The following is a 21,775-nucleotide window of genomic DNA, read 5'->3' as shown; positions in this document are numbered from 1 at the left end:
GACAAAATCCTAACTTAAGTCTGTCTTAAGTCTGTCTTAAGACAAACTTAAGACAAAATCCTAACTTCTGTGAATACCAAAAGTAGTAAGTTTAGGATTTTGTTTTAAGCTAAACACTGCTGTGGAAGTTATACATCAGGGTACTTATGGATACAGTCAAAGCATCTGCAAAATTGACTATTGAGGTGCACTGTGAATATATAACAGCAGAGTCCTGGGAGTCCACCTCGCAAATACACTGGAATACTGGAGTACAGAATCATAGGCTGTTTAATAAATATGCTTTGTATATTTAGGGCAAAGACCCCTGCTAGAGCGCATGTTTGTCTGCTTGTTACTATGAATATATATATATATATATATATATATATATATATATATATATATATATATATATATATATATATATATATATATATATATATATATAATGAATATATATATATATATACACACACACATGGATATAGATCAATATATATGATAATGTATACTAAATTGTAACAAGAGAATAGGGAATCTATTAAATAAGACACTGGAATCTTCATTTTATCTTTTCTGTGTGCTGGGAAGAATGCATACTTGATATGTAGATTTGGAAGTGACCAACGAAGAGATAATGTTGGAAAGGAAGGATGTGCACTAGTCAAATAACAACATAACAGCATAACATCTTTCTAAAGAGATTTTTAAAAGATTTCATATATATCCACCCATCCTTTCCAATATTATCTCCTTGTAAAATCCTAATCTACTTATCAAGTATGCATTCTTTCCAACACACAGAAAAGATAAAAATAAGATTATAGAGTCTTATTTAATAGATTTTTTATTAAGTATTATAAATGTTCATGTTCCATTAATAAAAACCCTGAATACACTCAATTCAGGTGGAGCAATTAGAAAATAAAGCTATATCATGTTACTAGCAATCAAGCACCTCATTTGCACTTTTGTCCATTTCATACATTATATCCTTTATGTTCATTAGATCCACCAGGAAATGCCAGTAATTCCAAAGTGAATAAACGCTCATTGTGTCCAAATTCATGAGATCTGCAACCATCTATTCCCCTCTTCACATGACTTCAACACCTCTTCCCTCCCACCAAACCTTAGTTACACTTTTTGCTATTACATGTCAATATTGTATTAGAAAGGACATATAATTCTCATTAAATTCTTTGTTGGTTTATTTAGGCCAGTGTATTATCAAAACACGGAAGTCTTATGTGAGTGTTAATGTATTTCACCAGTCCTCCGTATTTCAGATCGAGATATAGTTGAGCAGATGGTCCCACTCTGGCTTGACATCTCTTGTTCTGGCTTAAATACCCTATGAAGTGCTCCTTTTAGAAGGCCCCTGGATTTCACTGTATGCGTCCATCCCACAAGGAAATAGATGCAGGGGTTGGCACTGCTGTTGATGGTGGTAAAGAAACGGTGTCCATAGTAGATGAGGAAAATGGCAAGCCTGTTGAGTTGAATGACCTGGAAGAAGCTGAAAACTCCTATCAATCTTGTAGGACAGCTGGTGACCAGAAAAACCAAAACATTTAACAGGATGGCTCGATACAGCCTCATGGGTTGTCGCTTCTTTGATCTCCTTCTTACTTGGACAACCAACACCACACTTGACACAATCATAAGCATGTAAACAACCCCAAATGCCAAACACACTGAGAAAATCATCGCAGCCATGCAGTTTGGGGCCAACCTTTTAGCTTCTTCCACCGTGCATGAGAAGAACTCAACTATTGTAACTAGAAAGGCGAGCAGCCACAACAAAGAGCAAACAATCGCAGACTGATGCTTAGGTCGATGGCATTTGTACCACAGAGGGAGTACAACGGACAGACACCGCTCCACACTGATGGCGGTCAGAAGGTAGAGGCTGTTGTTGTATCCAATGGTGAAGAGGAACTTCAAGGATGTAAGGATGAGTGGTGGAATGGCTATTCTAGAGGCTTTGAAAAGAACAAGAAAAAGCTCAAGAGAGATGCAGAGAAGGACAGAGAAATCAACAACAGCTAAGTTAAGAACATAGACGGTGACAGGGTTCCTTTTCATCCCAAAACAAAGGACCCAAAAGACGACTCCATTGCCAGCTAATCCTAGGAGGCAGATAATCTGCGAGGGCAGTGACAAGGCTAGGCGCAGGGAGAAGTCAAACTTAGTCTGGTTTGTGGATATTCCGAATGTCTGATTGAATGACTGGATAACTTTGTCTGCCATTATGTTGAGCAAAATTCGTCCACTCTTGGGAAATTCTCTTGATATCCTATGAAAAGAGAGGGCAAATGAAGACAAATTACGCTGTGCTTTTTTAATGTTTGTGCAAACTTACTTTCTGGGTCAGAAAAAACGTCAACAGGAATATGAGATGGGGTAAAAAAGTGAAAAAACAACCAAAATCCTATTCAGATATCACATTGGATAAAGTAGTTTAAGTATGTCAGATAACCTATATGAACTCAGCAAGACTTAGGGCCATATGTATCAAGCAAATTCGCATTCGCAAAGGCCGAAATTCACAGAATTTCGGCCTTTGCAAATGCGAATTTGTTAATGGTAATTATTAAACAAAACGTGGTTCAAAATAAGGAATCGCAATATTTGCGATTCCTTATTTTGCGATTGCATTTAAGGAATCGCAAATTTTGCGATTCCTTAAATGCAATGTAAGAAGCAAAAAAAAATAGCAAATTGGCCTTAAGGAATCGCAAATTACCACCAACTTCTAGTTGGTGGTAAGTTGCGAATTCCTTCCAAAATAAATATTTTTTCATTTTTCAAAGTGCCATGTGACGCACATACATGCCCTTAGGGCATGTATGTGCGCCACATGTGCAACCATGCAGATTTCAGGGGTGCAACAGGGTGTCCTTTGGACACCCCTGCACCCTTGAAAATATTCACAATTTGCGATTAGCAAATTGCGAATCGCAAATTTCCCCTTCATTCCAATGGGCCTCCTGGCCCAAAGAAATGAATGGGAAATTATTCCTTAATTGCGATTAGCAATTTGCTAATCGCAATTAAGGAATTTGAAGGAATCGCTAAAAAGAAGCGAATTTGTACATACATACCATTTTGCGATTTCTAAATAGCGATTCCTTAAAAATCGCTATTTAGGAATCGCATAACGGAATGTTGATACATATGGCCCTTAGTAATGACAAGGCACAGTGAATGCATGACTACTTAATGGTACAAATGATAAAGGACGTAAAGCATTTGTTTCAATCCGGAAGTGCCATTTTTGCAAGTTAAAACCCTCTGATCTGCCATAAAAACCATGGCAGAGAGAGAACTCTTACAATGCTTGGTAGGACCGTGGTGGTCCTGATGAAGCAAAGCTTCGCATTTGCGACTTGCTTTTGTCATGAACCTCGCTCATGTGTAATCCAGTAATAATTTGTACGTCTTACTAACCTTTATTTCATGTTTGAACGAGGTAAATGAAGCTTGCACATGTGTATTTCTAATACGATTAATTCGAGTCCATAAAATGGCCGCTGCTTTGAAATAGCTTCTGCGCATGCGTCAGTCACACTCACGTGTCCTGACGTGTTTGCAGGCTTGGAGGGAAAAGATGCGCATGCGTAATACATAGCTTTGGCAATAACGTGGTACTGCTCGTGCAGTTGCTCTTGTACCTGTGTATATGTAGCTAACATTTAGACTGCATAGTATATTTTTATAGTGATAAGTTGAAAGTACAAAACCAATGATGTGTTTTCATATCGTTATTTCTATGTATTAATTTGTTCTCGCTTACTTTTCATGTACCGCGGGAAATGGGGGTCTGACTGAGCCGAAAGCCATCTTGGAGGTCCTTTCTGCGCAGGACCGTCTGTCTGGGGAAATGTCAACCTTGGCTGGTGGAACTCAGCCAGCTGGCAGAGATGGGCAAGATGCTCCTGAGAAACTGATCTGCGAACCCAGCAGGACGGAGTCATGTGTCCCTATTCTGAAACAATGTTAAAATGTCATTGTATTTCCCTGGACTTTCTCATGAGAACCCCAATCTCGCTAGGCGGTACCCAGAGATGCAAAGTAGGCATCCAAATAGTGTGTTCTGATTGGTGTGTTACCCACATCCTATCTTAGGACCAATCCAAATTGAGGGATTCTGACACTTTGCAACATTGGGGGGTGGTACACCGTCCCCAAACAGTATATCTACCCTGGGTTCACCTAGGGAAATCGTCCGACTTGTCTGGTTTAGCTGACCTGTCACTGACCCAACGCACTCAATAGGTGACTGAAGATACAGAGCACTGCGGAGTACTCTGTCCGAAATTGACCATAGACTAAGGTTTTACTGAACCTTAAAGTGCTGGCGGAGCACTTGGCTGGGAGTTCGCTGACCCAATCGGGGTCTTGATCGATAGCTGCAGAGAGGGTGGAGCGCAGGCGTTGCTTCCAAACTGCGGGTGCGGTCCTGTCCTGAGGGGTTCCTGTCCTGAGGTCCTGTCCTGATTCCTAATCTGAGGGTTTCCTGTCCTGTCCTGGGTGTCCATTCTGCACCTGCTGTCCATTGAGGGGTATCCTTCCTTGAGGGTTTCCTGTCCTTAACTGACCCGTGGCCAGGGTTTGGTTTCCACACCAGTCTAGGTAAATATTGCTCTGAAATCTTTAAACTTGCACCTTTCTATTTTTCTGTCTTTTGCTTCAATAAAGACACACCTTTGCATATGTTAATTGTCCATGCTTTTTGCCGCAACTATTGAATCGTAAAGTCATTTGCATATTTTCATAACGTGTTCCCATGTTACCCTACCTGTTAGAAATCATATTTTGCATTGCAGTTTGCCATTTTCTGATATGGTCTAGAACGTCCTTACTTAAACTGTCCAAAGAACTTTTGCCCTAAATGCATAGCTTTTCCTGTTGCATCCCATATTAGCATTTTCATGATTACCCTGACTTTATTTCTCTATAGTTATGTACTTTTCATTATCTTGATTATCGATTGTCTTATTCTTGTGAATCTCATGATTTCTGAAAACGAACTTTAGATAAAGACTTTAAAACTTCCAGTTGTCCGTGGTCATTTTACAACAGTATTGAATGTCATTTGAGTTTGTATTTTGCTGCCTTTCCTTTACAGCTAGCTCCCTGATCCATTGTGGTCATAGGTACCCGTGTCGGTGGATGGTAAGTCGGGTACGCTGAGGAATAACAGTAGGGAATTCACACAAATTGGTAGCAGCCCGTGAAGTCACCCGGTCAATGTATATGGTGAATTGAAATATATGGGCCCGAAGCCGGAAGCGGCGAAATTATTGGTTGGGTGACCTCGCGCGCTCTATCAGTTTTTCTGGTAGCAGAGGTATGGTTAGGGACTAGTTAAAGGTTAGGCAGGATTAGTTAGACTAGTTAAGTCGGTAGCTGCTAGTATATTAATGCTGCTATAAGAGCGGCCGTTCCGAGGGACCTGATCATTCTCTTGAGAATACGCTGCTTTGAAATTTATGAATTGTTTGGAAATTGTTATTCTTGTTCTTATATTGTTATATGTATTAATCCATGCATTTGTAAACCGTCTCGTTCATTGTTGTCAGAACTCCCCGGGGAATTGAAAAGGCAAGTGATGAATAGAATCCATTGCCTTGAGGTCGCAGGCTCAAGGAAAGTTAGGTGCAGGTTAGGTACAACCAGGAAGCACTAACTAGGGATTTTTCCTGAATACGTGTGTGAATAAATGTTAGTAACGAGGTTCATTGGTAAAATTCCCATAGTGGCGTAACCTAGTAAGGGTCACATCGGAAGAGTAGCAGGTTCATCGGAGCTTGGGTGAAAGCAGAGGGGTCCGCTGGGAAACCTTAGACTCGGATATATCCCGGAGAAGTGGATGAGTTTAGGGAAGTAACAGGTTCACTGATGCTAGAGTGAAGGGTAGGCGGAAGAGATCTACCCGCACCGTGTGAAAAGTAAATGGAAGTAGTTTACTTGCAGTAAAATAACTCTTTCTCTGTCTAGACACTTGAGCACTGTGGCGAATGTGTATTCGTTGTAAAATAACCAAACACTAGCACTTTAGAAAGAAAGAAAGTTTCCGTTACCTTGTGAAGGGAGGGAGTCAGTCGCGAAGCGTCTCTGACGTCACTCCGTGCCGCGCTGGGATTGGTAGAAACAGCGGGCGGGTAGCGGGGCTGGAATTGTGAAGGAGGGGTGAGCGCCGAAGCGTGAGAACTGTCTCACGAAGGGGCCGCGCACCCATTGGTCGAAACTATTTGAACGCGCGCACCCCATTGGTCGCACGGAATTGTAAGACGCGTTCTGATTGGAGGTAACTTTGTAAACAAAGTTAAGCGTAGAAATCGTATGTGGCACTCGTATTGTCCAGAGACTAGACCCGATCCAAGAAACCAAGGGTTTGAAAGGGATCAGTGGAAAGCCAATAGATACGATATTATGTACGGAACTAAGAGAAAAATGTCCCTTGTAAATAAGGTAAAGAATTACTTCAAAACGGACAAACCGATTAAATCCAGAGAGGGCGTTATTGTTCCACCACCCAATACTCCCGCCTCTTTCATGATGTTTGATCGAGGGTACAATACCTGTGTGTGGTTGGAGAATTGGGTAAAGTACACAAAAGATGACGGAATATTGGCTTTTCCGTTAGACGGTACCTTCAATGGTAGGATTTTATTTAATTTGAAAACCCGAATGAATGAATTGCATCCCAGACCGAAACTAACGCAGTATGAGGCATTAGAGGAATGGGAGATTGAGGCTTTCGAAAGAGAGAAACCCCGAATGGACAAAGGTCTGACCAAGTGGTACCCAAGGCTGAAACAAGAGACCAGGGATAACAAGATGAAACAGTGGAGACAGAGCATGATTGTTGAGGGTCTGTTTCCCATGATGCCAGCATGTCACACTTCTGCGGGAGAGAAAAAGACAGAAAAATGTAAGCATTGGGGGGCTCTTGGGGAGTCAGACGATGAATTATTAGATGACATTTTTACGCAAAGCCCGCCCCCTTATAATGAGGGAGCCCGACCTTCCAGTGCAGGAGAAAATCCCCAGCGTCCATCTATTAAGGAGGAGGACAGATCCCTAAGTAGGGGGGGGTTGTCAGATACCGCCCTATTTTGAGAATCCCGGACCCGCGGAGGTAAGAGATATATATCCTAGAGTGCCCGTGAGCCCGGAGGAAAAATATTCCAGCAAGAGAGTCTTTTTCCCCAGACCTCTTTATGAAAACGAAGAAAAACCATTAAGTTCAGGAATGCCTTTTTTACAGCCTCCATATGAGGAAGAGCGCAGGTCATTTGGCACGGGAACTTTGTTCCCAAAACCAAATTATGGTGGAGGACCAAGTGAAACGCATCCTACTGCCCCGAGTTTTACCCCTCACCTGACCCCACAGTTAATACCTGACAGAACATTAGGAAGGGTACTAGATGAAAGGGAGCAAGAGGCCCTAGCTAAACAGAGAACAGAAATGATTCAGAAAATCTCCCAGTTAAATACCAGTCCTGAGGCTTTGACTATCCCGGTAACAATTGGACCAGTGGTTCCGTTATATGGGAATAATCAGGGAAGTCCAAACCCTCCAGTTATTACCCCAATCATGGCACCACCAAGACAAGAACAAATAATAGTAGATGACCAGTCCAGTGAGTGCGAGTCTGAAGTTGTGTTCTTGGACCTGCCAAACAAACAGACCGGGAAGGGAGTGCAGAAGAGGCATAATCCTTTTAATGCGAAAGAAATTAAATTAGAATCAACGTCAGGTACTAGGAGTGTCTCTCTGGTAACTCCGGAAGAAATTGAAAATTGGAGTCGTGAATTAGAAAAACAGACTCCGCAAACGAAACCTTTAGACCTCTACAAACTGAGGATAGAAATAGAGGAATTAATGGCAGGAAATGTGGGATTAGACAGATTAAATACCTACTCTGAAGAAGAGTTGCTGTTTATGTGTAAAAGCCTTACCAGAAGTACCAGAGTGCTCCACGAAAAGCTGACAGACACTGCAGCTAGTATGGGGGTAGATATTTCAAGGTCCAAGCCCTTGCAAAAACCTTACAGAGCTGATTTCTCAGACAAAGATATAGAGAACCTGAATGTGTCAGGGAAAAAGTTGCAGATTAAAGAGTTGTTAGCAATTTTGCAAAAATGGGGAGATGTGGAAAAATGGAAAAACAGGTGGGCACAAAAGAAAGATGAGGCTCGATCCAGACAAGCGACCCCTGAGTTCGCTTTGAGAGAAGTAGACAAACCTGAGCAGTTATGTCCCATGCGTGAAGTACCAGGTGGGAGGTATGTGCACGTTCCATGGTCCAGACAGGATATTGTGTCCTTTACTAACGATTTCCCGAAATTGCGCGAAAAGCCAGTTGACTGGTACCGGCAAGTGGAAAGGTTCGTAAAGGTGCAAAAATGCCTGTGGAAAGACCTAGATGGATTTTTCGATATCGTGGTCCCGGTAGATCTATGGACCGAGTGTAAAATAGCCATAGCCTGGCCTAGTGAGGAGTACCCGAGGGACTCTAACACAGGGGAACCATCGATTGAAGTGATGAAAAAATATGAACAAGTAATTCAGCATTTGAAAAATAAGGTGCCCGCAAAGGAAACTGATTGGACCAGGATAGATAGAACGACGCAGGAAAGAGACGAGACAGTGCACTCTTATTATGAAAGGCTGTTGCAGGTGTTTAAAACATACAGTGGTATAGATAACATCGAGATGAAGGATATGACGCATTTTATTTACTGATTTGTCAGTGGATAAAAGATAACAAAATTTGTTGGCAGTCCAAAAAGATAGACGAGGTCCTACGGTATGCAAAATACTGTGAGGACGAGATGGCAGAAAAGAAAAAGGCTCTCAAAGAGAAGGTTATGTGGGCTCAAGTGAAGCTCGCAGAACAGCAGGAAAAACAGTTGAGTAATATGGCCAAAAACACTCAGAACCAAGGTCCTGGGGGTGGGGGAGGAGGTAAGCCCCGGCCCAGAATGAGCAGGGAAGAGGCTATGAAGAAATTTCCCTGCCATCAGTGCGGCGAAATTGGACACTGGCGAAACGAGTGTCCTTACTTGGCAGATGATAACCCCAAAACACCTGATTTAACTCCACAGACGCAGAAAGAAAGACCAAGAAAGACTCAACCACAGGTAAAAACAATTCAGGTGCCCTGAGCTCCAAAGCAAGTATATAAGGGAAAATCCACAGAGGGTGATGAGGTAGAAGTCTGGGAAAGCAATGAGAACAGAAATGCAGCAACTTCGCAGTATTTGTTAAACGATACCTTCCTTTGTGATGACCAGTACTGACGGGGCCTGAGAGGGGAGGACGAGGAGTGCGTACTTGGCGCCTCCTTGCCGGTAGACCAGTCCGGACCATACATTGAAGGAAAGGTTGACGGAAATGATGTCACTTTTCTGTTGGACACTGGCACTACCCGTTCTACTGTGAGAACAGTGGACGTTCCAAACCTACCCCTCTCGGGAGAAGCCATCCAAGTAGTGGGTGTATCTAATCAATTGATTAGTACTCCTGTTACCAAACCCATGGAGATATCAATTGGAAACTTTAAAGAAATGCATCGATTTGTCGTTTGTGACACCAGTCCAGTGAACTTACTGGGACGTGATTTGCTGTGCAAAATGAACTGTACCATCTTTTGCACACCAAAAGGTGTTGAAATTCAGACCCCAGATGAAGATGGCATTTATAAATTAATGTTAATCAGACCTGACTCAGAAATTAAACGAATGACCATGCAGGATTTGCCCAAAGAACTCCAAGAAGCAGTGAAGCCAGAAGTATGGGATTTTACTGGGAAAGATGTAGGGTTAATGAAAAACGTGGACCCCATACAGATAGCAATCAAGGACAATGCAGTATACCCCAATACTAAACCCTACAGAATGAATGCAGAAGTGAGAGCAGGTGTTACCCTGGAAATACAGAAATTTCTAGAAGGAAACATCATACAGGAAGTAATGAGTAGCCCATGTAACTCACCGATTATGGGCATCAAGAAGCCTAGTGGCAAGTACAGAGTAGTGCAGGAACTGAGAAAAGTAAACAAAATAGTGGTTCCTTGCTGCCCTATTGTCCCGAACCCAGCAGTGATTCTGTACCAGATTCCCTGGGATGCTGAGTGGTTCACTGTGATAGACCTGTGTCATGCATTCTTTTCCATTCCCTTGCATCCAGACAGCAAATTTCTTTTCTCATTTGCCTTCAATGGTCACGTGTATGTCTGGAACAGGGTCCCCCAAGGGTACACAGAGAGCCCCTCTATCTTTAATCAGATCTTGAAAAAATGTTTGGAAACTTTGGTCTTACCTGGAAACTCTGTCCTAGTGCAATACATTGACGACCTCTTGGTGGCGTCTAAAAGTCATAGGGATTGTGTGATTGACACCATTGCCCTACTGAATCACCTGAGTGAGAAGGGACATAAAGTGGCCCCTGAAAAATTACAGTTCTGTGCAAATTCAGTGAAATATCTGGGGCACCAGATAGAGAAAGGCGTCAGAAAGGTAACGTCAGAAAGAGTGAGAATAATTCAAAAGATGCAGTTACCCCGTACTCAGAAAGAGATCAGAATGTTCCTGGGAGTGATAGGATACTGCAGGCAATGGATTCTGGGATTTGCAGTCCTAGCTAGGCCCTTGATAAAAATGACCAAGAGAGGAACACCGGATATTGTACAATGGGATGATGAAAGCTTAACAGCCTTCACAAAACTACGGGATTGTCTGTGTACAGCCCCTGCGTTGGGAATGCCAGACTATACCAAGGAATTTGCCCTGTTCTGTGACACTCGCGATAATTGTGCATTGTCAGTCCTAACACAAGAACATGGTACCACCAGAAGGCCTGTGGCATATTTCTCTGCCACCCTGGATCCAGTGGCTGCTGGATTACCAGGATGTCTGAAAGCAGTAGCTGCTACCTGCGCAAGTTTAGAGCAGAGTGAGTCCATTGTCATGGAACATCCTGTAACTGTGTATGTTCCACATGGAGTGGTAATTTTACTGACCAGGACGAAGACTCAGTATCTCACCCCTAGTCGGCTGACTAAATACGAGAGAATTCTTGTGGGTGCTGCAAATGTAAACATTGTCAGGTGCAGTATTCTGAACCCCGCCACTTTGCTCCCCGACCAAATGGATATGGAAGGTGGGGAGGATGATGAGCATAACTGCATTGATTTAACAGAATTCAGCACCAAACCACGCCCAGACATTAAAGAAACACCTTTGCCTATACATGACAAGGAATTGTTTGTGGATGGGTCATGCCTAAGACATGAACAAGGAGGCCTGAGTGCTGCCTATGCGGTAGTCTCCTTAACCAAAATTGAAGAAGCAGGTTATCTATTTCAAGTAAAGTCTGCACAAGTAGCCGAATTGATCGCTATGATAAAAGCTTGCAAAATTGGGAAAAACATACGCATAACAGTGTATACTGACAGTCAGTACTGTTATGGAGTTGTGCATGACTTTGGCCAGTTATGGCTACAGAGGGAGTTCCTGACTTCATCAGGTACCCCTATTCGAAATGGAAAAGTTGTTCAAGACCTTTTAGAGGCAATCCAGTTACCGAAGGAACTGGCAGTGGTAAAATGTGTCGCTCATAAGAAGGGCATTGACACTGTATCACGGGGAAATGATTTTGCTGATCGAGTGGCCCAATGGTGCGCCAGAGATCGATATATCATAAATCCAAAACGAGGGGGGCCCGGAACCAGCTGCCAACTTCAAGTGTTTGAAGAAGTGCCTACATGGGATGAAGTGAGAGAGTGGCAGCAGGCGGCACCTTGGCAAGAGAGAGAGAAGTGGAAGGAAGACGGGTGTAGACCAAGACGTGTGGATGGTGTCATCTTGGGCCCAAGTGGTATGCCTGTGTTACCTAGACATTTACTTGGCACAATGGTGAGATTGATACATGAAGGATCACACATTGGTAGGGACGCCATGATTCTGGTGTTCCAACAGACTTGGTACAGTAAAAAATTCAGGAAGGTAGCAGAGTCCCTCTGCCAGAGGTGCCTGCCATGTCAAAGGATGAACGCAGGCAAAAGAACAATGGTAGAACTGGGGAAAATTGGGAGGTCAGCGGGTCCCTTTGTCAGAATGCAGGTTGATTTCATCACCATGCCCCGTTGTGAAGGGAAGCGATATGTCCTTGTCATTGTCTGCCTATTTTCAAAATGGGTGGAAGCTTTCCCTACTTCCCAAAATGACGCAATGACAGTAGCCAAGTGTTTACTGAAAGAACTGATACCTAGGTTCGGGGTTCCAGTCACTATTGAATCAGATAGAGGCGGACATTTTCAGAATGATGTAATCGACGAACTCTGTAAAGCCTTTGGAATCAAACAGAAGCTTCATTGTGCGTATCATCCAGAGGCTTCTGGAGTAGTGGAACAAGTAAACGGAACTATCAAAAACAGATTAGCAAAACTGTGTGATGCATCTGGCATGACCTGGGTGAAGGCCCTGCCTTTGGTCCTGATGGGACTCCGAAGTGTTCCTGACCGCAAGACAGGCCTGAGCCCCCATGAAATCCTGATGGGAAGAGTGATGAGACAAGCATGGGTACCAGGAAGCAAACTGTTGAGTATTACTGATGATTTGGTGCTTGAATACTGCAAGAGATTAGGTGACCAAGTGCGTTCTATCTCTCGCCAGATCGGAGAAGACGCCATCCTCAATCCAACGACTCCTCTCCACAAACTGGTCCCGGGGGACTGGGTCAAGATAAAGAAGCATACTCGGAAGAGCTGCCTGGAGCCAAGGTGGGGAGAGAAGCGTCAGGTGATCCTGGTAACAACCACAGCAGTAAAGTGTGCAGGGGTTCCACGTTGGATACACGCCAGCCACACCCAGAAGGTATTACCAGACGAAGAGCCTGAAGAAGAAGGGCGTCCAGCAGAGGACTCTGCAGGAGCCAGACCAGAAGTAGCTGACGACGTACAGCCCAGTACCAGTCAAGCTGCGGGATCAGCAGACGTTGGCCCAGGAATAGTTGATGACGAACTACCAAGAGTCCAGCCTGCTGAAGGGGTCCAAGAAGCTGAGCCAGAAGTAGCTGAAGACGAGCTGCCGAGCATATGGCCAGAGGAGTGGATACCATTGATTGATCTCACCGAAGACCCCATTCGAACAAGAGAGCGACTTTGTGAAGGTAGAGAGTGGACTAGAGAGGAAAAGCAAGGCACAGGCGAAGAACCTCAGGATCTTGAGATTCACATCAAAACTGAGGAAGGAGAAGGTCAGACAGGGACAGAACAAGTGATTGATACTCCTCCACTGACTCCTGATGTCGATAAGGGACAGACTAGACATAGCGTAATAGTTCGAGCAGAAGAAAATCCAGAGATCGAAGTGCTTGAACAGGATCAGATAGGATTAGAAGAACGTGTTCAGGGAACAGAAACAGAGACATTTGAAAAACAAACACAAAACTGTCCTGAACAAGGCCAGATTAGTAACCAGGCAGAAGAAATAGATGGTGGCCCTGGAACTAGTCAGATAGAAGAGGGAGAAACTGAAGCAGAATTGCCACCGACTAATGAAAACAAGAGGGCAAGAGAAGAAAACAAAGTCCAAGTGCCAACTAAAAGACTTAAGAAAAGAAAGCACATTGAGCCTGGATTTGTCAAGAAAATTGAGGCTAAGGATAAAAACGGTGGAAGAAAAACGTGCTGAAGAAAGGAGAAGTGCTCGCATAGCAGAGCAACAAGAAGGTACCTCCAAAAGAAGGAGTGATCGAATAAAGAGACAAAACAAAAAGTACAAGTCTCCTGAATGGACGCTCGTTTTGGAAGAATTTGAAGATCTTGATATAACTGACGAAAGCGACGGAGAACCAGTCGCTGAGTACTCTGCCGAAGAAGAAGACGAGCCACCGTGAATTTGCACAAAGTAAGCTACTCGTGTAAAGTCACAAAGAGGGGTCGAGAAACTTCTTCTGAGCCAAAATGTCTGATTCAAGCGTGAATGGTAGACCTAGTCGCAGTTGTTGCAAAACATGCTGCAAGGTATGTGTATGTAGTATAGTTATACTGATATTAGTTTGGATAGGACTAACAGTGTTCATTCCCTTTGCAGTGAGCAAAAATACTAATATTTACCCTACTGAAATTGTAAATACTGACAGTGAGGAGCTGACAACACAGACTGTAGCAAGACATGAGAGAGCACTGAAACAAACAAAACGAGACTTAGAAGCATCAGATGAGGGAGGACTACATTATCATGGAGTTAAGAACAGGACACATTTAAATGTTTTTGCAAACTTGTTAATACACTGTGTAGAGACTATGGAAATTGAAGATTGCTATGTCTGCATGAAGCTACCTACCTCTGTAGCTGAAGGCGTGACATACCATCACCTGCCCCTGACATATGGAATCTCCTGTAGCATTTTAGCCAGTTTATTTTACAAAAGAGGACCGTTACAATACTATTACTCTAACAATGACGTGATCTTATCAGCTAGGATTCCGCGGGAAAAAAACATCTGGGCCAGGAATTGGAACCGGGTCGACCTGATCTCGCTGTCATCTTCTCTCCTAGCCTCTACGCCTGACTTAACTGGCTTATCATCGTCAGCACAAGCCATTGGGATTGATACCTGGCTTACGGACGGCTGCGAGTCAGCGGCCCCCCTACGCCGGATCTCTATTAAAAGACCTAAGGAGGCGAACCGATGGTTTGATTCTAACTTAAAGGTTAAGAAATTATCCCTTCGGCGCGCCGAAAGACTTTGGAGAAGGGAATACTGCCCCCATCTGAAAACCTGCTACTTAACATTACGGCAGGAATATAAAAAAGCTATCGTAGAAACTAAAACTACCTATTTCTCTTCCAAAATCTTAACAGCGGAGAATCAACCACGAGAAATCTTCTCGATAGTTAATGAGCTAGCTTTTTCAGATAGGAGTGTATCTAAACCCCCCCCACTCAAATCCTCTGTGACTCGTTAAATTCTTACTTTATTGATAAAGTCATTAACATCAAGAACGACATCCCCCTTCCTTCTGTCTCCTATGTTGAGCCCTGTCCGCCGACCCTGTCGCCTAGCTTAACGTCTATTCCTTCTATCACGGAAACAGGGTTCCGGGAAATTTTACTTAAAGTCAAGTCAGGTTCACCTGCTGACATCTGCCCGGCACGTATTTTACAGCAAATTTTCTCAGTCTGCACTCAGGCCCCGATCGCCTTTCTTAATAGTTCCCTCTCACAAGGAATCGTGACACCGGCCCTTAAAGTAGCTACCATTGTGCCCATTCTGAAAAAACCAGGGGCCGACCCAGCTATTCCAACTAATTACCGGCCTATATCCTTATTGCCATACTTGGGTAAGGTGCTTGAGCGCCATGTTGCCGCGGTACTTAGCACCCATGTAGAGGCCACGGGAGGCCTGGCATCCTGCCAGGCTGGTTTCCGCCCTAAACACTCCACTGAGTCTGTGGTGGTGTCGGTCCTAAACACCCTCAGGGAGGGCTTGGACCAAAATAAACATCAAGCCCTGGTGCTCCTCGATCTTTCCGCCGCATTCGATACGGTGGACCATTCCATCTTGCTTTCACGTATCGGAGCGGCGGGAATCGGGGGGTCAGCACTAGTGTGGCTCTCGTCCTTCCTGCGGGACCGCACACAGGCGGTTCGGCTGGGGGAGTTCATGGCAGATCCTTTGAAGATCACTTGTGGTGTCCCCCAAGGTTCTTCCCTATCTCCCTTATTGTTTAATCTCTATATCTATCCTCTTATCTTTGCACTTCAGCAGCTGGAGGTCGCCGTATATAATTATGCGGATGACCTCCAGCTGGTCTTTGACCTCTCTGCCTCCCCTCATGCTATCTCTAATTTTCAATCCACTATGATTTTTATCAGGGACTGGATGAGCCACAACCATCTGAAGCTCAACCCGGATAAAACCGAGTTGGTGCTTACGGGTGGCTCTTCCAGTCCCTGGAATTCTTCCTTTTGGCCCCTCACTCTTGGTTCTCCTCCCCTTCCGTCCTCTACGGTTAAGACACTGGGTATTAAGATTAACAACCAGCTCACTCTTCACTCACAGGTTGGTGCTGTTGTTTCTTCCTGTTTTCTGATGCTTCGAACTATTCGCTCTGTCTCCCGCTTCTTTTCCCCTTTGGCACTTAAACTTATTATGTCTGCCTTGGTCATCTCCCGGCTAGACTATGCCAATGCCCTGTACAACGGCATTCCGGCATATAGTCTACGCAAACTTCAGCTTGTGCAGAACCAAGCAGCCCGGTTGGTGTATGGTCTTCCCCGGTGCCACCATTCCACACCATTATTGAAGGAACTGCATTGGTTGCTTGTTCGGCAAAGATCGCTTTTTAAGACTGGATGCATGGTCTTTCAGGCACGACAGGGAACGGCCCCAGCATTTATCTCTTCCCTTTTAACTAACTATGTCCCCGCCAGACATCTTCGTTCATCCGATCGATCCCTCTTGCAGGTTCCTCGGTTCACTAGGAAAAAATGGGGAGGTTCCAACTTCTCCATTTTGGCTCCTGTATTTTGGAACTCCCTGCCTGATCATCTCAGGGCCTCAAAACAATACTCCCTCTTCCGTAAGGGACTGAAAACTTTTTTGTTTGCTCAGGCCTTTCCACTCTAATGATCCTTTCTTTTCTGCCTGCATGCCGTCAAAAGCGCCAAGAAACCGTAATGGTGTAAGATGCGCTATATAAACTTTTTAAATTCAAATTCATCTTTTCTGAACTTCCTATACGTGGGAACTTGAATCCCGTACATACCAAAAGTGACGTTACTCGCTATATGGGCGAATACTTTCTGACTATAGGTAATATCGACATAGGTGACGCACACAGAGATAACTTGACTTGTTCTTTGCGTGAGCAGGAAAAGATGTTCCTGAACATGGCAGAGAAAAGGAGAATAAAAATACAAAGAAAGGCAGATGACGAAAGACAGAAAAGGCCAAGATGGGCAGAGAACATGGAAGGCACCTCAACTGGTGGGGCGGGTCCTGCTCTGTTGCTGGATTTTGAAAAGAAAGGCAAGCTATGTCTTCACCGCGAGAAGAATAGCTATTATAATAACATTTTCATTGGTTCCAGTGAATGCGAACATAATTACAAGGTAATTGGAGGTTGGGGTTTCAAAAATGGGTCAGAGCCTGTGTTTCCTGGAATTTATTATATTTGTGGGGACAAGGCTTATTTCAAATTGCCGGATCACTGGTATGGAAGCTGCTATTTTGGCATTGTCTTCCCGAAAATATACCATGTGAATGGAGTTGCTGGAAGCAGTGAAAATACTAATGGCTTAGTGCGTAGTAAAAGAGAAAGCGTAGGTGAAATAATGGGTAGTATTTTCAGTGCACTGATACCTGGAGTGGGAGTGGTTCTGAACACTCACAGAATTTGCAAATTGTCCACTATAGTGGATGTGTTGTCTACTGACACAGCTCATGGATTCCTGCTGGTCAATACCGAAATGGTTGCGATCAGATCAATGGTTTTGCAGAACAGGCTTGCTCTTGACACCTTATTAGCAAAAGAGGGCGGAGTCTGCCGGATGTTGAAGGCGCAACATTGTTGCACTTATATTCCGGACAAAAGTGTACAGCTCAAAAGATATGTGAAAAACATTACTAATTTGGAAAGGGAACTCAAACCACTCGAGGTTGACAGTGCCTGGAAGAGACTGGTAGATGGTCTCTCAAATGTAGGTCATTGGCTTGCTAGTTTAGGTAAAGGCTTATTGTTCAAGGTACTGATGCCAATTGGAATTATAGGTCTTATCCTATTCTTCATATTTGTCTGTTGCAAATGCCGTAAGCACACCAGAAAGCATCAAGTGAATGCGAGAGGAGTGAAACGAAGCGTGGATGAGCTTGAACTGGAGGAAATAAATAATCAGATATACAAAAGGGTGAAAAATTCTCACCCTACCAAAAATGAGAAAGAAAAGCTGAATCGCTTGTTGGAAGAGATAGAGCTGTATAAAGTGTGAGAAGTTGACATCTGGTTCCATTTATTTTGTGATGATAGTAAATATCATCAAAGAGGGGATTGATGAAGCAAAGCTTCGCATTTGCGACTTGCTTTTGTCATGAACCTCGCTCATGTGTAATCCAGTAATAATTTGTACGTCTTACTAACCTTTATTTCATGTTTGAACGAGGTAAATGAAGCTTGCACATGTGTATTTCTAATACGATTAATTTGAGTCCATAAAATGGCCGCTGCTTTGAAATAGCTTCTGCGCATGCGTCAGTCACACTCACGTGTCCTGACGTGTTTGCAGGCTTGGAGGGAAAAGATGCGCATGCGTAATACATAGCTTTGGCAATAACGTGGTACTGCTCGTGCAGTTGCTCTTGTACCTGTGTATATGTAGCTAACATTTAGACTGCATAGTATATTTTTATAGTGATAAGTTGAAAGTACAAAACCAATGATGTGTTTTCATATCGTTATTTCTATGTATTAATTTGTTCGAGCTTACTTTTCATGTACCGCGGGAAATGGGGGTCTGACTGAGCCGAAAGCCATCTTGGAGGTCCTTTCTGCGCAGGACCGTCTGTCTGGGGAAATGTCAACCTTGGCTGGTGGAACTCAGCCAGCTGGCAGAGATGGGCAAGATGCTCCTGAGAAACTGACCTGCGAACCCAGCAGGACGGAGTCATGTGTCCCTATTCTGAAACAATGTTAAAATGTCATTGTATTTCACTGGACTTTCTCATGAGAACCCCAATCTCGCTAGGCGGTACCCAGAGATGCAAAGTAGGCATCCAAATAGTGTGTTCTGATTGGTGTGTTACCCAAATCCTATCTTAGGACCAATCCAAATTGAGGGATTCTGACACTTTGCAACATTGGGGGGTGGTACACCGTCCCCAAACAGTATATCTACCCTGGGTTCACCTAGGGAAATCGTCCGACTTGTCTGGTTTAGCTGACCTGTCACTGACCCAACGCACTCAATAGGTGACTGAAGATACAGAGCACTGCGGAGTACTCTGTCCGAAATTGACCATAGACTAAGGTTTTACTGAACCTTAAAGTGCTGGCGGAGCACTTGGCTGGGAGTTCGCTGACCCAATCGGGGTCTTGATCGATAGCTGCAGAGAGGGTGGAGCACAGGCGTTGCTTCCAAACTGCGGGTGCGGTCCTGTCCTGAGGGGTTCCTGTCCTGAGGTCCTGTCCTGATTCCTAATCTGAGGGTTTCCTGTCCTGTCCTGGCTGTCCATTCTGCACCTGCTGTCCATTGAGGGGTATCCTTCCTTGAGGGTTTCCTGTCCTTAACTGACCCGTGGCCAGGGTTTGGTTTCCACACCAGTCTAGGTAAATATTGCTCTGAAATCTTTAAACTTGCACCTTTCTATTTTTCTGTCTTTTGCTTCAATAAAGACACACCTTTGCATATGTTAATTTTCCATGCTTTTTGCCGCAACTATTGAATCGTAAAGTCATTTGCATATTTTCATAACGTGTTCCCATGTTACCCTACCTGTTAGAAATCATATTTTGCATTGCAGTTTGCCATTTTCTGATACGGTCTAGAACGTCCTTACTTAAACTGTCCAAAGAACTTTTGCCCTAAATGCATAGCTTTTCCTGTTGCATCCCATATTAGCATTTTCATGATTACCCTGACTTTATTTCTCTATAGTTATGTACTTTTCATTATCTTGATTATCGATTGTCTTATTCTTGTGAATCTCATGATTTCTGAAAACGAACTTTAGATAAAGACTTTAAAACTTCCAGTTGTCCGTGGTCATTTTACAACAGTATTGAATGTCATTTGAGTTTGTATTTTGCTGCCTTTCCTTTACAGCTAGCTCCCTGATCCATTGTGGTCGTAGGTACCCGTGTCGGTGGATGGTAAGTCGGGTACGCTGAGGAATAACAGTAGGGAATTCACACAAATTGGTAGCAGCCCGTGAAGTCACCCGGTCAATGTATATGGTGAATTGAAATATATGGGCCGGAAGCGGCAAAATTATTTTTTGGGTGACCTCGCGCGCTCTATCAGTCCTATAAAGCATATTGATGCCTTCCGACCTCTGCAACACTGCCAGGGAAAGGTGGTTTCCTGATGGATGCTTTGGGGCAATGGCGGTCCGACCTCCTCAATTGTAATAGGGAGGTTGGGAGACCGCCGCCATTGCACCCCCGCGAGTCTGGCAATTCCGCGGGCAGCCAGACTCGTAATTGAGCACTAAATGTGTAAAATAAAACAACAATCTTAAATAGCTTCTCTTGTGTGGAAGATGTGAAAGAGAGGACAAAGGGAGGTAAAAGGGGAAGGGAAAGAGAAGGTTTCACAGTAGTAACCTTTCCATATGAATGGACACAATTATACCTGTAATCATCAACAAACAAGTGCAGACATAGGCAGAATACGTTTAAAATGCAAAGCAGAAAAAGAAACTTTTTGTGAGAAAGAGTAACATTAATTTAAGTAGGTTTAAAAACATCTTTCAAATGCAAGTGTTTATTCACAGACGTACGCCTGACTTACAAACTGTTTGCAAAGTGTGAACCATCCACAAACTGGTTAGTGACTGCTAATTATGCTGTTTCTGATGTACAAAGACTCTCTAAATTACTGTTTCCTAAAATTGCAAACTGCACCAAATAAATACCGATTTCAAATGTGTGCGTGATAAATTACAGAATTGCTTAGCGCAGTGGTTCCCAAACTTTTTTGACCTGTGGCTCCCTCGACCTAATCGGCAGTTGGCCGTGGCTCCCCACCATTTTTTTTTACTGGTGTACACGGTCAATGAGCACGTGCATGCATTCGCCTCGCCTGTCTAGGCATGCTAACGGCGGTATGTGCACACTTCACATGCTCTCTCTTTGGAAGGTGTTTATCCTGTGTGTGTTAGCAATCTTGAGGGTGTGCACGTTACCTATGTTTGCATGCTCTTTACTCGCGGGTGGACGCTCTCTGCTCAGAAGTGCCTGCCTTTGTGAACACTTTCGAGATTCTCTCTCTGAAGTGTGTGCACTTTTCTGTGTGCACGCACAGCCATGCAGCATTTAAGTGTGTTCGCACCCTCTTAGATCGTCTGTGCATGCCTCACATGGATGCTAGTTGACGTGTGCCAGGGCGCAGGACTATGAGTGACACTTTCTCATGAGCAAAATCAAGCAATGAAGACGACGAAAACATATAAATATCAGAAATTGCTCACATTTGAGCAACGAGCAAACTCTACAAAGATCTTGAAACTGGTGCAATGCACCTGACCTTTCCAGCAGGGCACGAGTCGGGGGTACATGTAGGTACACGGCGTCCACCCACTATTTTCACAGGGTGGACGCCGCCCCCCCTGCCAGGAAGTTGGGTCCCACAGAAATATGCTGAACTTGTCCATTGAGGGGGCTTTTTTTTACCTCCAGCCAGGCTGAAGTTAAGGGGCCATCAGAACTCCTCTTGTTTGAAACTCCTGACTGGAGGCGCCTTGGAACCTCACACTTAAAAGTAAATGCAGCAGAGGGGAAACAAAGGCACACAGCTTGCAATCTCTTCACAGGTATTCGAGGGGCATGCTTTTGTCTTTGTTCTGTCCCTGTATATAAGTGCAGCCACTGTAAGACTGTAAGATAGGGTGGTCTGTCCCAGTATTTACACAAATAATTTAAATAATTTTTTTTATTTCTTTTATAGCGCTACATCGTGATGTCATGATGTCACTTGCATAGTGTCTAACTTGGTCAGTCCCCCACTTCTTTTTATTGGACTTGTGCCCTGCTTTACAGATTGCATTTTA

The 21,775-nt window shown here is 43.9% G+C and overlaps 1 protein-coding gene across 1 annotated transcript in view; it reads right to left on the bottom strand.

The window, feature by feature from the left end:
* Positions 1–476: 476 nt before the first annotated feature.
* LOC144769136 (mas-related G-protein coupled receptor member H-like) overlaps positions 477–21,775 on the bottom strand; it is a 42,763-nt gene continuing 21,464 nt past the window's right edge. The window contains exon 2 of the mRNA XM_078653148.1: positions 477–2,281. Coding sequence (XP_078509274.1) covers positions 1,240–2,281 — 1,042 coding nt within the window. The 3' untranslated portion in view covers positions 477–1,239. The remainder of the gene's footprint in view (positions 2,282–21,775) is intronic.

Source organism: Lissotriton helveticus, chromosome 1_1 (assembly GCF_964261635.1).
Source record: "Lissotriton helveticus chromosome 1_1, aLisHel1.1, whole genome shotgun sequence".
Taxonomy (NCBI): domain Eukaryota; kingdom Metazoa; phylum Chordata; class Amphibia; order Caudata; family Salamandridae; genus Lissotriton; species Lissotriton helveticus.
The sequence above is the reverse complement of the archived record's forward strand: the minus strand, read 5'-3'. Positions and strand labels throughout refer to the sequence as shown.